The 14584-nt window shown below is 42.2% G+C and overlaps 1 protein-coding gene across 1 annotated transcript; it reads right to left on the reverse strand.

The window, feature by feature from the left end:
- Positions 1-2188: 2188 nt before the first annotated feature.
- LOC124134358 (chitinase-3-like protein 1) lies at positions 2189-13437 on the reverse strand. Its single transcript, XM_048392897.1, has 11 exons — positions 13388-13437; positions 12445-12522; positions 11278-11452; positions 8424-8676; positions 7522-7646; positions 6924-7041; positions 5814-5999; positions 4864-4980; positions 4408-4547; positions 3141-3223; positions 2189-2524 (listed from the first exon to the last, which is right to left on the reverse strand). Exons 1-11 carry the CDS (start codon positions 13413-13415, stop codon positions 2343-2345), a joined length of 1485 nt encoding a protein of 494 aa, XP_048248854.1. The 5' UTR covers positions 13416-13437; the 3' UTR covers positions 2189-2342.
- Between the last annotated feature and the right edge of the window lie 1147 nt (positions 13438-14584).

Raw genomic sequence — 14584 nt, forward strand, 5'->3', positions numbered from 1 at the left:
CTCTTCCTAGTTTTATTGATAAAAGAGCTTCAATCTTATCAGTGTTAGGTGTGTGATTAAACACGCCTATATATATGTATTCGCTAAGAATCTGTATAGTTCCCACTAAACGAACCACGTTTCCTCTTTTGAAACAGAGCCATCTTTTTAAACAACGATTTTATTTCATCGAAATCACTGTCTACACTTAGGATAGTAATCCAACTGATGTGGCAGATATGAGATAATAAAACGAATGGGAGCATGTGATGCTATCTGAATGGTGGGAAAACGATGTTAAATAGGATTGGATCCCGGAAATAGTGTTGTTTTTTTACTGCGCATGAATTCTTTTCGTGATAAGTATTTTTCTTCCTCACTCTCAAAGTTACAAACAACATGTCATTCGGCTTGGCGATATGAACACCGCATTCTATATATGTTAATGCTATTTGATACCGACGGCGTTAATCTGAGGTTTCAAATCTTAAAGTCCCCAGGCATTCATGGTGTTTATATCTTATATGGTTTATCTCCCAAATAACATCATCACCCTTGGAGGGGTCGTCCAGGGTCATTTGCCTGCAGCTGTGTCCTGTTGCCAAGGGTGGAGAAGAAAAAGGCAAGATGAGGACACAGATTAAGATTGAGGTCGTCTGAGTTTGCAGGGTAGGTTCGACAGCGAATAGTAGAACCTCTTTTAGTTGGTAGCTTCTCAACACAGATTTTACCACTAAGGTTCATCTCAAACACCACATACGAAAAAGTTGTTTAATGTTTTATTACTGAATAACTAACAACTAACAACAGTACAGATGTGCAACGTATGTTATCAAAACATAGTTCTGGACCAGCTAAACCAGTGCATGTTTGAAGGCCTGGGCATTTTTTCACGACGCCGGGGTAGGTGGCATACAATCATCAAGGTCACACGTTGAGACAACCTCATTGTCATCTTTTCAATCTGCATTTTTGACATTGGCTATTTGAGACTACTCTGCCCCTGGGACCATATTCTCAAACACCATCTTATGACACATGCATCTTAGTGGCTAATAATCACTACATCAACACATAATGGTTAAAGTAAACTGTCAGGTTTGCCTAGTGAGAAATATAATGTTACACTGTTCAAGCAAATGTCCCATCTTTTCGGCGTTCCACAGGTCGCGTCAAGTTCACGATCGTGATGGCGTTCGTTTCGTCAAGACACGATTGTTCACAGTCCCTTGTCATACGAGGGGGCTACTGCTGTGAGGTGTTAGGCAACAAGCAAACATTTTTTTAGTTCAGTTTGTATGAGTGGCGAATGATACCAATGGAGCAGGACAGGCTTACCCTTTTCACCTGGTGTCATCGCTGATTTTCAGTGATCCAGTCATATATATTTTCACCGCTAATTTGCCTTTTACACCCAATGGAATCTGCTGCAGCAGATAATCTGGATTGATTATTATCTGGAGTTAATGTGTTATATTTGCGCACAGGTCAAAACAAACGACCTACAATCGCGATGGTGACGCGATATTTTCGCGATGCCGTCGCGTTTGTGAATACGTTTGTTTTTAACAGCATTGTAGGTAGTCAATGAAAACATGAGGATATGTAGCTTACAAAGCTGTTGTGGTGATGTCCACAGACCTGTAGGAACAGCAGACATCTGAGGGCTATGTTCCGAAAAAAATCAACGTCCCAGGCACAATACCCTGGCTCGTTTCACCAACATGGCAAATGTCAAAGGCCTGTGTCAATTGTTCCGAAAAAAATCAACGTCCCAGGCACAATACCCTGGCTCGTTTCACCAACATGGCAAATGTCAAAGGCCTGTGTCAATTTAAGGTTTGCTCCTACATCAGTATTTACATCTCACCCTCAAATACTGTGCAAAGCGGAATTAAATCAAGCCCACTCTCCTACACGATGAACACTTTTTGCTCCATTCGCCATACAATGACGAGTTAGATAGTGTGCTGGAACATATCGACTAATCTGTGTACATTCAGACTCGATAGCTCCACGTATCTAAGGGAATCTTCAAAGTCAAAATATCAAAGTTATGACAAAGGTGGCAATTTAGGCATGCCAAAGACAGTTGAGCTTTTCAATTAAGATAGCATGGAGTTGGATTTAATAAATTAATGTTTATAAAAAGGTTTGCTTGTATCCAAGCGCAGAAACATATCCGCGAAGATAACAGTCAAGAACAATATTTGCTTTAAACGTTTATTCTCCCAAGAACTGATCTGCCAGAAGAAACTTTCTAAAAGACGGGTGTACAAAGGTGAAACTCCATAGCTCTGACATAAACCCATCAGGAAAATATTTCTAAAGACGGGTGTACATTGACATAGCTCTGACACTGACTAGCTGCATCCGCCATCAGGGTGTGGGAAGTCACAGACATGTATGGCACTGTGGAACACTGTACCATAGGGACACGGCTCTCTGATGGTCTGCCCGAATGTACAGGTGTAATAGTATTGACAGGAGGAGGCGTCGGGGTAAAGTCCATCTGTCTTGTCAGCACAGAAGTTGGACACAAAGTCTGCAGTGGAAAAAGTTGATGATGTACGCCTTGTCAAAACAGAAAATGAACACAAAATCTAGAAGAGAAAATGTAAACGGTGTTCTTCTTGTGAGCGCAGAATGTTGACACAAAGTTTGTAAGAGGGTAGAAGGGTGACGGCTGACAGTACGGTCAGCGCCGAAGGTAGACACAAAGTCGACAATGGGAAATAGAAAGGGTACACATCTTGTCATAACAGAAGGAAGATTTTAATTTCTGACTTCCGAAATGAAATATGAAAAGCCCCGGTCCATTAAAAGTGGACACGGGAAGGACATATTAGCTCTATTTCAAAGATTACCATATCATGTGAACAGACGAGAGCTGAAAGTCTTACCACTTCAATGAAACCATAGTACGGTACTGACAAACCAAACAATATTTCGAGGTTTTATTGGATTCGAACACATGTCATCGAGTGTTAACATTCGCTCGACTATATGGTTGAGTTACTGCCGATGTGACGTTAACTAACTCGCTCACTCATCCCCTAGGTGAGTGGATGGCCAGTTCAAGTAAGATGTTCAATACCGCTGTGATATAACGGACATATTGTTGAAAGTTAAACCCAAACTCACTCATCACCTCAACCTACTTCCAGATGAGCCTCCATTGATGTTCTGAGTGGGAGCCACAGCATTGCCGTGGGGAATCGTTGCAGCGATGTCTGTCAGTTGTCTGGAACATCAGTCAACACATACACAGATTGTCTCAAGCATGCTGACACAGCCACGACTCTGTCAATCTAGGTGGATATAGGTGGTGTTGGAATACATGAGATGTCCGACCAATGCATGAACAGTGAAGCCCATTTAGTCTGGGCACTGCGTCTTAGGTTTAGATTACAATAGGGAACAGCTTCATGTATGTTGGGTGACACCTAGCAATGATTCGGTAACCGTGATGTGGGACGGGATACGCTCACCTTTTCGCGAACACTGGTATCATCACTAACTGATAGTGATTCTAAAACACATGCTCCTGATATAGTCGGAATCGTACAATGGACTCTACTTTTAGCAGATATTTCTTATGATTATGAAAAGGGTTTTCTATTTTGTATGTAGTAAATGAGGACGATTTCTCTGGCACCGAGTATTACAGTACAGTCAAGTCCCGTTAATGCGACATTGTTGGTTGCATATGATTATGTCGGATTAACGAGTATGTCGGATAAACGAAATTAGGTAGTATAAACATTCGTGATCGAAAATTGGACAACTACACGATAGATAACGATACGAACACGTAGGAAAAGGTTGGTTGGTTGGTTTGTTGTTTAACGCCGCACTCAGCAATATTCCAGCTATATGACGGCGGTCTGTAAATAACAGGATCTGGACCAGACAATCCAGTGATTAATATCATGAGCATCGATCCACGCAATTGGGATCGATGACATGCATCAACCAAGTCAGCGAGCCTGACCACCCGATCCCGTTAGTCGCCTCTTACGACAAGCATAGTCGCCTTTTACGGCAAGCATGGGTTGCTGAAGACCTATTCTACCCCGGATCTTCACGGGTCCGTAGGAAAAGGAAAAATGAAATATTCATATTGTTGTGTTACATTGTCAGCGGAATATGTTTTCTAATCATGCAACCAATGTACGTAACAACAAACTAATTCAACAAGTCGGTTCTTGGCATAGAACATCTGTTGCTTTAGTTCTTTTAATTCCGCGAAAGGTTCCTATGCTCAGAAAGATATTTCACTCAGAAAGTGAGTCCTACTTAACTAGGGTATTTGTTTTAACATAAATGTTATATGTGTTACTTTTGCACACGTGGAATCTATAAACCTGAAAATTAGTTCTACCCTTTCAACTGCCAGAGTTATATAGATTTTCAATGAGAATTTACCGTTTGCCCACAATAGTACTGAAAGCATCTTTGATAGCGTGGATGAGGGGAAACTTCTTGCCACAGATTCCTCCAAAGTCGTCCAGGTCCAGGGCCCAGACCATGATACCCCCGTAGCCGTGGTCAATGACGTATTTCACCTTAAGACGACGACAATACAATGTCTTTGTTTGGTATGGTATTGAAAAGAACTTGTCACAATGAAAATGAGGAAGTGAGGTATATTTGACACTTTAGAAAAAATATACGTCTTCTAATGAAAAAGGTCACACCCTAAAACAGCCAAGTCACGGGGACTGGAGTTGGTAGTGAGAACTCTTTGGCCCTTGAATATGTTAGTGACTGGGGGCAGGCAGAATCAAAATGGAAGTGTTAAGATATATGGAAAGGACAGATATATGTAAAGAGGTGAATAAACTGGTTAACGGTACTACCATATTCCCATCAACGCCTTACCTTTTCTTGTAGACTCTTTTCATCATCATAACCAACCCATCTCTCATTGTCCACCAGGTAGGGCACAGATTGGTTGGCGCTCATCTTTGATGTAGTATTGCCCAGAAGCTGGCACACCTAAAACATTGGGACATATTTAGTGGGATGCTGTTGGAGATACTACAGATAGCTTTAATCCGTTTGTAGGTGCCCTCCCGCTGCACTTGTGAAGGTTTAAGGCGGGGATAAATCATGCCCATGTGTGTACGATAATACTTACTACTCAAAAGAAGTTAAAGAGAACCCGATCAATTCATATTACTAAAGTTAATCTGTCATAAGAGTGAGTGAGTGAGTATGTTTTTACGCCGCTTTTAGCAATATTCCAGCAATATCACGGCGGGGTACACCAGTTAGTCATAAGAACACCCGATTCTTTCATTTCACTATAGTTAATATACCATGCTATAACAGATTAACTATAGATATATGAAAGAACTGGGCGTGCTTTGACTTCTTTTGAATAGTATATTTCATTACTTCAGTTGTTCTGGGGGAAATCTTGTGTTCCATTTTCAGATTTAAATTAAATCGTAATTATATTTTAAAGGAATGGGGACAAAATAATATGATTGGACCGAAAGTGAAGAAAAACATTTTTATTGTGTAATTATGAAGACGGTCAATCACTTCTACCACATGGTGAAGATCCGGGTTAGAATTGGTTAGAAACAACCCCTGCTTGTGGTAAGAGGCGACAGGAGGTCAGGCTCGCTGACTTGGTTCATGCATGTCATCGTGTACCAATTGCGTAGGTCGATGCTCATGGTGTCAATCACTAGATTGTCTGATATCCAGAGTCGATTATTTACAGAACCCCGTCGTTTAGCTGGAATATTGCTGAGTGTGGCGTCAAACAACAAACAAAATACGATATGGCATATATATATAAATGAATCATGATCATTTACCTCATAGTAAGCCAGAGTTCCTTCTTCATGAGTTAATTTTCCAGCAGCCCCCGGACCATATGCAGGTGCCCCCACCCCATTCACACTGGTGTCATTCAGAGAGAAGGTTTTTCCATAGAACGGCACACCGATTAGAAGCTTGTGTTTTGGTATCCCCAAACTGGCCCAGTAGCTAGCCATAGCGTCCTAGAAATACACAGACTTTGAGATAGAGATGTTTTGTTTTATACACATGATCGTTGACTGAGTGAGTGAGGGTGTTTGCTTTACGCCGCTTTGAAAGTATTTCAGTTGTATTATGGTATGTAAGCTCCATGTGAGAGGAACTCCCGAAGTGAGGCAGATCTTCCCAGTTGAGTAAAACGGGCATGGCGCTGACAACCCTAGATACATAAACGGGGTATCGCGGGTTCGAACCCATGGTTATAGGTTTCTGACACGGTTCAGGGGCGCAAATGTGTACAGTCAGTTGCTGCACTTCAGACGTCTTGACCACCAATAACCCAACATAATCTAACAAGAAAACTAACACATTCTGAACAACGCTGGTCACTGAAAGCGTAGAAGCCACAGTGTCTGCACTCATTATTACCTGTACTCACAACATTGTCATGAGGCAATCGTAAATATTTAAACCAATGCATACATTATAAAGTTATATACTGTTTTCTTGATTCTTGTTTGTTTTGATACTTGAAACAGTCTTTTGGAAAAAGAATTCGTTGTTATAATGGGTCCATTTGTATGGCCAGTTGAGAGGAGGATACTATAAGAATATTCGCGGGACAGTGCAGAGGACAGGTAGCTGAGGTTACTGTATTCCTTATGTCTTTGTCCTTAAATATCTGGAACGGGCTTTGGAAAACAAGATGGAGAAACATAACCGGCAAAACAGAAATCCTTATTCAAAGTTTTAATTTTGATGAAGAGAAGTATAGCTTCTTGGAGGTAAGTGTCTTCTCACAACATTCACGTTTGGATCAGTAATGGTGGCGGGTATTTGTCTGCTCACAACATTCAAGTTGGGACCGGCAATGGAGCTTTATATTCTGTCTACTTATAACATTCAAGTTGGGACCGGCAATGGTGCTGGATATTCTGTTAACTCACAACATTCAAGTTGGGATCAGTAGTCGTGCCGTACAGCGCAGCATGGTGACCGACTAACATAGGCTTGTCCCACTCTCCGTGCATGTCGTACGTCATCAGGTTGATCAGGTCCAGTGATCTACAGGAGAACAGAGGAGAATGTTAGCAGGAGAATATTGGTTCAGCCTCCTTCCACAACTTACGGAACATCTTCTAGGCAGAAGAGCGAACATACCCGTAAAAACCTCTGTGACTCACAGTAATCTTTGCTTGGATTTATGTATGGTACAGCAAATACGGTGTATATTTCAATGAAATTTGCAATTAATTTCTGGCTATATACACAAAAGACATAGTTGCCTTAAGTTCTCACTTAAAAGTTGCCATTCGATACGAGTAAGGCTCACGGAGATTTCATGCATGTTCAGGGGTCAAACTGTCTCCTGCTTGGAGACGCTTTCCCAGTTGGACGTGGTCTCCTGATATGGAGGTTACCCTAACGTGTGTCCTAAGATGGGAGTATCCTGTCCTGTGGCCTGATATTGGGGCCCATTATTGACAGGCCGGCGTGACACAGATAGTTTCCGACTGCGTCATAAAACAGCATTGGCTCACTCACTTTGCAAGTAGGACCGCTTCATACGACTCCTGCACGTGGTAGGGGGACGGAGCCAGGGCTGCCGTGAGGAGAAGATGAGGCTTGCCGGAATCACGGGCCTCGGTCTTGAACGCCAGATGCAGAGTCTGAAATCAAGGCAGAATGATAAATGAAAGTCACGTGTCACCTGTTTATATCCCACAGGTCCGTTCGTTTCTTTTCTCTTCTTTTATTTTTGAAAAAAACGTCGACTTTTTCTTCATGCATCTACATCACTCAATGGTTGAACTGGTGGCTTTTGTAAAAGTATATTTAATTAATTAAATGTTTTGGAAACAAGTTTTGGTTTGGTTGGTTTCGGAACAGCGTTTTGGTGTTGAGGACCTAACTTCATTTGGCATTGTACTGGAAAAAAGATGATCGGAGGATATGTCATCTGTCGATGACTCTGTTAGAGATGGTTATATTTGATTTGATCTGACCAAATTCCTATTAAAATCTAACAAAACTGTTTCAGGAGTTGCTCGCCCTCCAAGATCGAATCGACGCTGACTTGGTTCATGCGTGTCATCGTATCCCAATTGCGTGGGTCAAAACTCATGATGTCAATCACAGGATTGTCTGGTCCAGACTTAATTAGTTACAGACCGCCGTCATAAAGCTGGAATATTGCTGGGTGTCGAGTTAAAAACAAACAAATACTACAAACAACAGGCACTGGGTTTTCGGGAAAGGTTTTGGGTTCCCCACATGGTAAAAAAATGTACATGATAAAGAGAAGAACGAGATAAACAACAGAAAGATGATAAACAACAGAACAATAATAAAGACAAAAAAGACACCAGGTCTAATTCCCTGGCCTTTGTCCTTTTACCTATTCAGTCATAAAACTGCCAAATCAGAAAGAGTGTTAAATTTAGAACCTGTACGAGTTTCGTGAACCTCTGCTTGTCCCTCGGGCCGCTTCCTCTGGCTGCCGGATATTCCCAGTCAATGTCAAGGCCGTCAAACCCATGGTCTCGCAAGAACTTGACAGTACTAGTGCTGAAGGCCTCGATGTTGCTGTCGTTGGCAACGAGCACACTAAACAGCTTGGACCCCATTGTCCATCCTCCTACAGACAACAAGGTCTTCAGGTGGGGACTGCCGGATTTGAGGGCGTTGAAACGTTTGTACCTGCAACGATGCCAATTAAGAACCATGCTTTCTTGATGAAAAGGTATCTTGTTTTCTTGGTTATAAGATTGACATGTATGAACATATACCTGTGACAGACATGTCTGTTTCAGGTAACGTTTTATTGTGAAAGGGTATATGATTATATATATATTTATTTAAGTATACTCTTTAAAAACAACGCAATTCGGATATTTTTTACCATATAAGCAAAATAAGCGGTCTAAGAAGTGCAAAATGAAGAGGTTTAATGTGTTATAGTGTCAGTGACAAATTTCCCGTATCAAAATGATCACAACAAAGACATACAAACAATTTGTCGGGAAACACGTACGATTCGGAAAAAACGCACCCAGTGCATTAACAAAAGGGTCATGGAGCTTCACGCACTGCACGTACAGCAGCAATATGAAAGGTATTTAAGCGAAGAGTTTTTAATTGCCTGGCATCTGCGTCAATCGAACAGTGACAGTTCAACAGCATGCAAAGATAACAGAAGTGCAAAGAAACAACGTCACAGGCCGCTTTCAGGCAAGGGAATCCCGATCAGCTGCAGCCATGGTTTTCAATGTAGCGCCCAGCAGCATCACAAGGCTATAGGGTCGGTTTCAACAGCATGGGTCAACACGTGATCGGCCAAGGTCGGGACGACCAAGAGTAACCATTCTCGTCCAAGATCGCTACATCCGACTGCGCCACCTACGTGGAAGGACGACCACAGCCACCTCAACCGCATCCCAAATACCCGGACTACGCAGAATCTCCGACAAGACCGAACGAAACCGTTTAAGAGCAGCAGGTCTACGAGCAAGACGTCCTGTTCGACGCGTCAACAACGACTGCATTGGTGTCAACACAGGGTATGGCCTCAACTGCGATGGAGAGATGTCTGGTTCAGCGACGAATCAAGATTTCTCCTCCGTCGAGGAAACTGTGTACAGGAATTGGACATGTTTGGTGGGGGTAGCGTTATGATGTGGGTGGCTATATCTCATCATGGCAGGACAGGTTTGGTCCATATCCAGGGCAATCTTACGGCTCAACGATACATCAACGAAATTATCCTACCACACGTCCCAATTGCAGCCAACGGCAACGGTGTATTCCAACAGGACAACGCTCGACCGCATACAGCAGGGATCACAAGAGCCTGTCTACACAACAACAACGTTGATGTTCTCTCCTGGCCCTTCAGATCCCCGGATTTGAACAAGATAGAGCATCTGTGGGATGAATTGGATAGACGGCTACGCCGATGTCAACCACAACCCCAGACGTTGCAGCAGTTGGCTTTTGCGTTGCAGGCCGAGTGGGCTACCATTCCCCAGAATGTGATTCGCATACTCGTCTCTATGTCTCTACTCATATGTACCGATAACTGAGATGATTTAGTCTACAATAAACGAGTGTATTCTCCACAACATTGTGGCTCAATACTTTGTACGGTTCCTCGTATAAATGTATTTTCCTACCTCACATAAATCTGGCTTTGCGTTTCTTTTTTTTGAAGGGTATATATAATATATTACTGTTCGTTTAGCCAAAATCTGGACAATGCGAATAATTAAAATGAGTGCGTGGGATTTTGACACAAGTACCGCTGATAAAACATGGAGTCTTCTGAGCAATCAGAGCGTCGCTTACGAGATCGCGAAACTGAAACTCCGAATCATACAACCTCGAAAAGATAAACACGAGGCATTCTGAACGACAATTACGCACTGTACGACTGATTCCGTCAAAATCAACGTCAATCTCTTTAGATTTTCATGTCACGTGGGAAGTACTACCATAAAATCTCGGCCATCTGTTAGACATTCCAGATTTTGGGGGGTTCAAATTTCAAATTTGGAATCGATATTTTTCAAAGTGTAGTCTGGAAACTGGTAACCTGTGCGGTAAAGCTCGAGAAAGCTGCTTCTGATTGAGAAAAGATCGTTCTCACTTTGCCTGGTGCTGACAAACCAAGAATTATTATTCGAACCCATTGGATTGTGGCACGTCTAAGAACACCATCTTCCCGAGGCAAGAGAGTTAACTGACTATAAAAGACCAGTTTCCACCCTTGTCGAACTAGGCTGGTATTATGGTGTTAGATTTTGGCTGGACTAACGTGTCTATGCATAGTCCAATCAAAATCGCGCAATGAAATCGAAATCCGGTTCGTAAACTGCCATGCAGATTTCCGTCGATTGCAGGATTTGCAAAGCATGTGCACCGCCAACTCGTTGTCAACAGATATTTTCCAAACCTTTTCATGTTTTTAATCAAGGTGCTCACGTGATTTGATGAACTTCGCGATATAAGACCCGTTTTATCACAATATAGACCTTGATTATCGATCAGATCGTCTTGACTGGGCGCCGCCATTTTGTTTGAAGCAAATGCAAGTGATACGAGAGGTGGAATCTGATTGGTCAATAGGAGAGGCATAGAAGGGACATAACTCGTAATAGCCACTGGTGGCGCTATGATCGAGCCCAGGAATACCAGCCTAGTTCGGCAAGGGTGGAAAATGGACTTTTAGAGACAGTTAACTCTCTTGCCTCGGGAAGATGAAGAACACTGGCTATTCGGGCTATTACGGAGGGTGACACGTACATGCCTGGGTCATCCCCACTGTCAGCAGCCTTCAGCTGGGTGCCCGAGTCGTCCAGGGTGGCGAAGGCAAAGCTGAGATGGGTGCACAGGTGAGGTGCGATGTCCTCGGGGTTGAACGTCACGGGGCTAGCGCGGTACCGCGCCCAGCCGCTCACGTAGCAAAACCTCTTGTAGTCTGTTCAAGAAAATGGAGTCGGTTCAATAAACGAACATTGTAGTGTTGTTACATTCTAACGTGAACAGGAATTAACATATTTAGGCTTTTATTAGGTGTGCAGTGTATTCGGTTAGTAGTATAGTTTCTTTCTGGAGTGATATAAGCCATAGACCCAGGTTATACATCGAGAAGTACAGAGGGAGAAAGTTTATAATAATTAAGACTGTCTTACTTACATGTCTTCATATATATAACTGATAAATGAATCAAGGATAGATCCGTTTGATGATAACATAAGCGTAATAGGGACCGTCGATATTCAGTTCTTTCTTTAATCGTATATTCGTTCCAGAACAAAGGGAGAAATATTAATTTGACCTCTGGTTTTACCCCCCAAAATGAATTGTTTGTTAGACGTGTGATCGATGTCTTGAAGATAACGCGCATTGAGAAACAATTAACGGTTCCGTTACTTCTTTCACGGCACCAGTTATAGACACCAGTAACAGATTCAAGTTATATCACGGCGTGTCAGTTTGATGTTGGAGAAAAGCCCGAACTAATGCAGGTCTCAGACGTAAACCTCTTTCGTGAACCCCCCGAGCACGGGTATGGTGCTGACAAACCTAGAAACATAATCAGGGTTAATCTGGGATTCGAACCTACGAATAGGTTTCTGGAGATATGTGACCAGCTGGAAAGACCAGGCCGTATCTGAGACCTGTCTGTCAGGGAATCCTTCAAGAAGCTGGATGTTTCAAATGTTTATTTTACCATTTAGGTGGCTACTTTGGTGGAACCCACGAGCACGCCGTGATGCCGACAAAATAGGGACAATGTAGGGGAATCTGGGATTTGAGGTCTTTGTTTGGAGGACGAGGCGAGGCTGCTGTGTGTTGGATAACTATGTGATCGTGTGTTGTCTATAAGCCGGACTTGCCATACCAGTATTATGAAGGAGTATAATGTTGAGTCGACAGTGGACTCAAACACAGATGCACAACACTTACTGCCGTGTTGGGCGGAAGCCATGAAGGTTTGGAACACCACGAGAAACAGCACCAGAATCATCTTCCCGAAGTCGTCAGCTGCAACATAACCGCGATTATCACCTGACATGGACCCGTGAAGATCCGGGGTAGAATAGGTCTTCTGCAACCCATGCTTGCCGTAAAAGGCGACTATGCTTGTCGTAAAAGGCGACTAACGGGATCGGGTGGTCAGGTTCGCTGACTTGGTTGATGCATGTCATCGATCCAAATTGCGTGGATCGATGCTCATGATATTAATCACTGGATTGTCTGGTCCAGACTCGATTATTTACAGACCGCCGTCATATAGCTGGAATATTGCTGAGTGCGGCGTAAAACAACAAACCAACAACAACAACAAACACCATGTCATGACGTAGTTGTCGACCAGGGTCCACTTGCACAAAGCGATCTTAGCGCTACCACGATCTTAACGCCCATACTGTTAGGCGAGATACCATGCCACAGTTTAACAGGGATACCCCACTCAGACACAGTATAATGTGTCTGAGTGGGATATCCATATTTAATGACTGATCCGAACCGACCAGACCTTGTTTTAACTCCATAATGCCCAACAACTGTAATTTCTGCCTATCACTTTTCGTCTTCTTTATACAAACGTTGTTGTGAATTGTGTGTTTTCTTTCTCCAATAGAGACGCGCGACTGCTTGAAAGGGAATATTATTACTTTTATTTAAACTTAAATTATGTTTTCAGTTATTTCTACTTTTGCGTAGACGCCAAATCTGTTTGCAACCATTTTCAACCAGGCAATACAAATTGAGATTCGCCAGGTACGATTTAATTAATTCATCGATATTAGACAGGTCAGCATTTCGGATATCCCAACACATGTACAATTAAATATCTGCCATTTTCTGATTAAAATCTCCAGAAGGAATAAAAAGTAAGACTTACAGAGTGGTGTGTGGGTGACAAATAACATGGGAATTGTACCACACTGCGCAGCTGGTTTATGGTCAGATAAAACTGGACTAGTTTTCTATCCGACCCGACACAGGTGTAGATACTTGAAGTAAGATAACATTTTTTTAAAATATCTTATGTGTAAACCAATCAATTAGTAATCGACTCCAATATTGGTTGCGTTTTAAGTGGTATAAACGTAATTCCGATGTGCACACTGTGCATAATTGTCACAGATTATCAAATTTTGAAATGTCCTTCATATGTCTATCATAATACGTTTTGAAAGAATTGCAAAGGCCTTGACTGATGTAACCCTGATCAAGAACGTTTTTAGCAAAGGTATGACGCTCTGTGACATTTACGTCGAAAGGGCATGCTCGATTCTTAATCAAAAGTTGTGAATGTAGACACATAACCTGGAGCTGCTGGAGTATAATTGCTCGACATAAAGGGAAAGTTGAAGTCATCCACCTTGTCCTTCAATCTTGTGGATGCTTTATTGTCACAGTGCATCTTTATGCACTGAATCCAATATGAAACAGATCCGACGCTTTCACTGATACCTTTGTTCTTAGCTCACGTGGGTAAATCAGTGAAAGGAAATTGTTTATTTGACCATTATTGAACGATATCAGATCATCGATATGCCTGATTATTATTTTTGGTTTATCACGGCCATACCCGTGTTCGTGGATAACTTACAATCGTTTTCGACTTACATCTCTATCTGATAAAAACAACCCGTTGTAAGTATCATTTAACGTCGTGTTTAAGCAATATCCCTACAATATCACGACGGGGGACACGAGAACATATTCTGTAGCCATGTTCGTCTCTTATTGCAGCCATTTTGGGGATCGAACCCGCGCCTTCAGCGTGACTGTCGACCGCTTTTACCACTAAGCTATGGAACTGTTATTGGATTGTTAGGGAAGTGTATATGCTACGATGCACAAAGATCACATAAAACATACATACAATAAACCTACATGCTTTTAGATGTGTGTTATGTTTATTAAGAAAATGTGAAGTATTAATGTTAAATGAAGGTACACGTTGGAACACTGTCTCAAATAATACCATTGTTACCACTATTGTATGAACTGCACTTACAGGCATTTCATTTTTATTTTGGGGCGATAGGGTAGCCTAGTGGTTAAAGCGTTCGCTAGTCATGCTGAAGAC

This window comes from Haliotis rufescens, unplaced genomic scaffold, assembly GCF_023055435.1.
Source record: "Haliotis rufescens isolate VD_foot unplaced genomic scaffold, xgHalRufe1.0.p SCAF_11, whole genome shotgun sequence".
Lineage (NCBI taxonomy): Eukaryota > Metazoa > Mollusca > Gastropoda > Lepetellida > Haliotidae > Haliotis > Haliotis rufescens.

Excerpts from the sequence above, each read along its gene's own strand:
- LOC124134358 (XM_048392897.1), bottom strand. The coding sequence starts at position 13,415 with ATGTTATTTGTCACCCACACACCACTCT. Across the intron at positions 4,981-5,813 it reads GAACTCTGGCTTACTATGAG|GTGTGCCAGCTTCTGGGCAA; the intron begins GTAAATGATCAT and ends CCAATGTTTTAG. Across the intron at positions 2,525-3,140 it reads CAATGGAGGCTCATCTGGAA|ACTTTGTGTCCAACTTCTGT; the intron begins GTAGGTTGAGGT and ends TTTCCACTGCAG.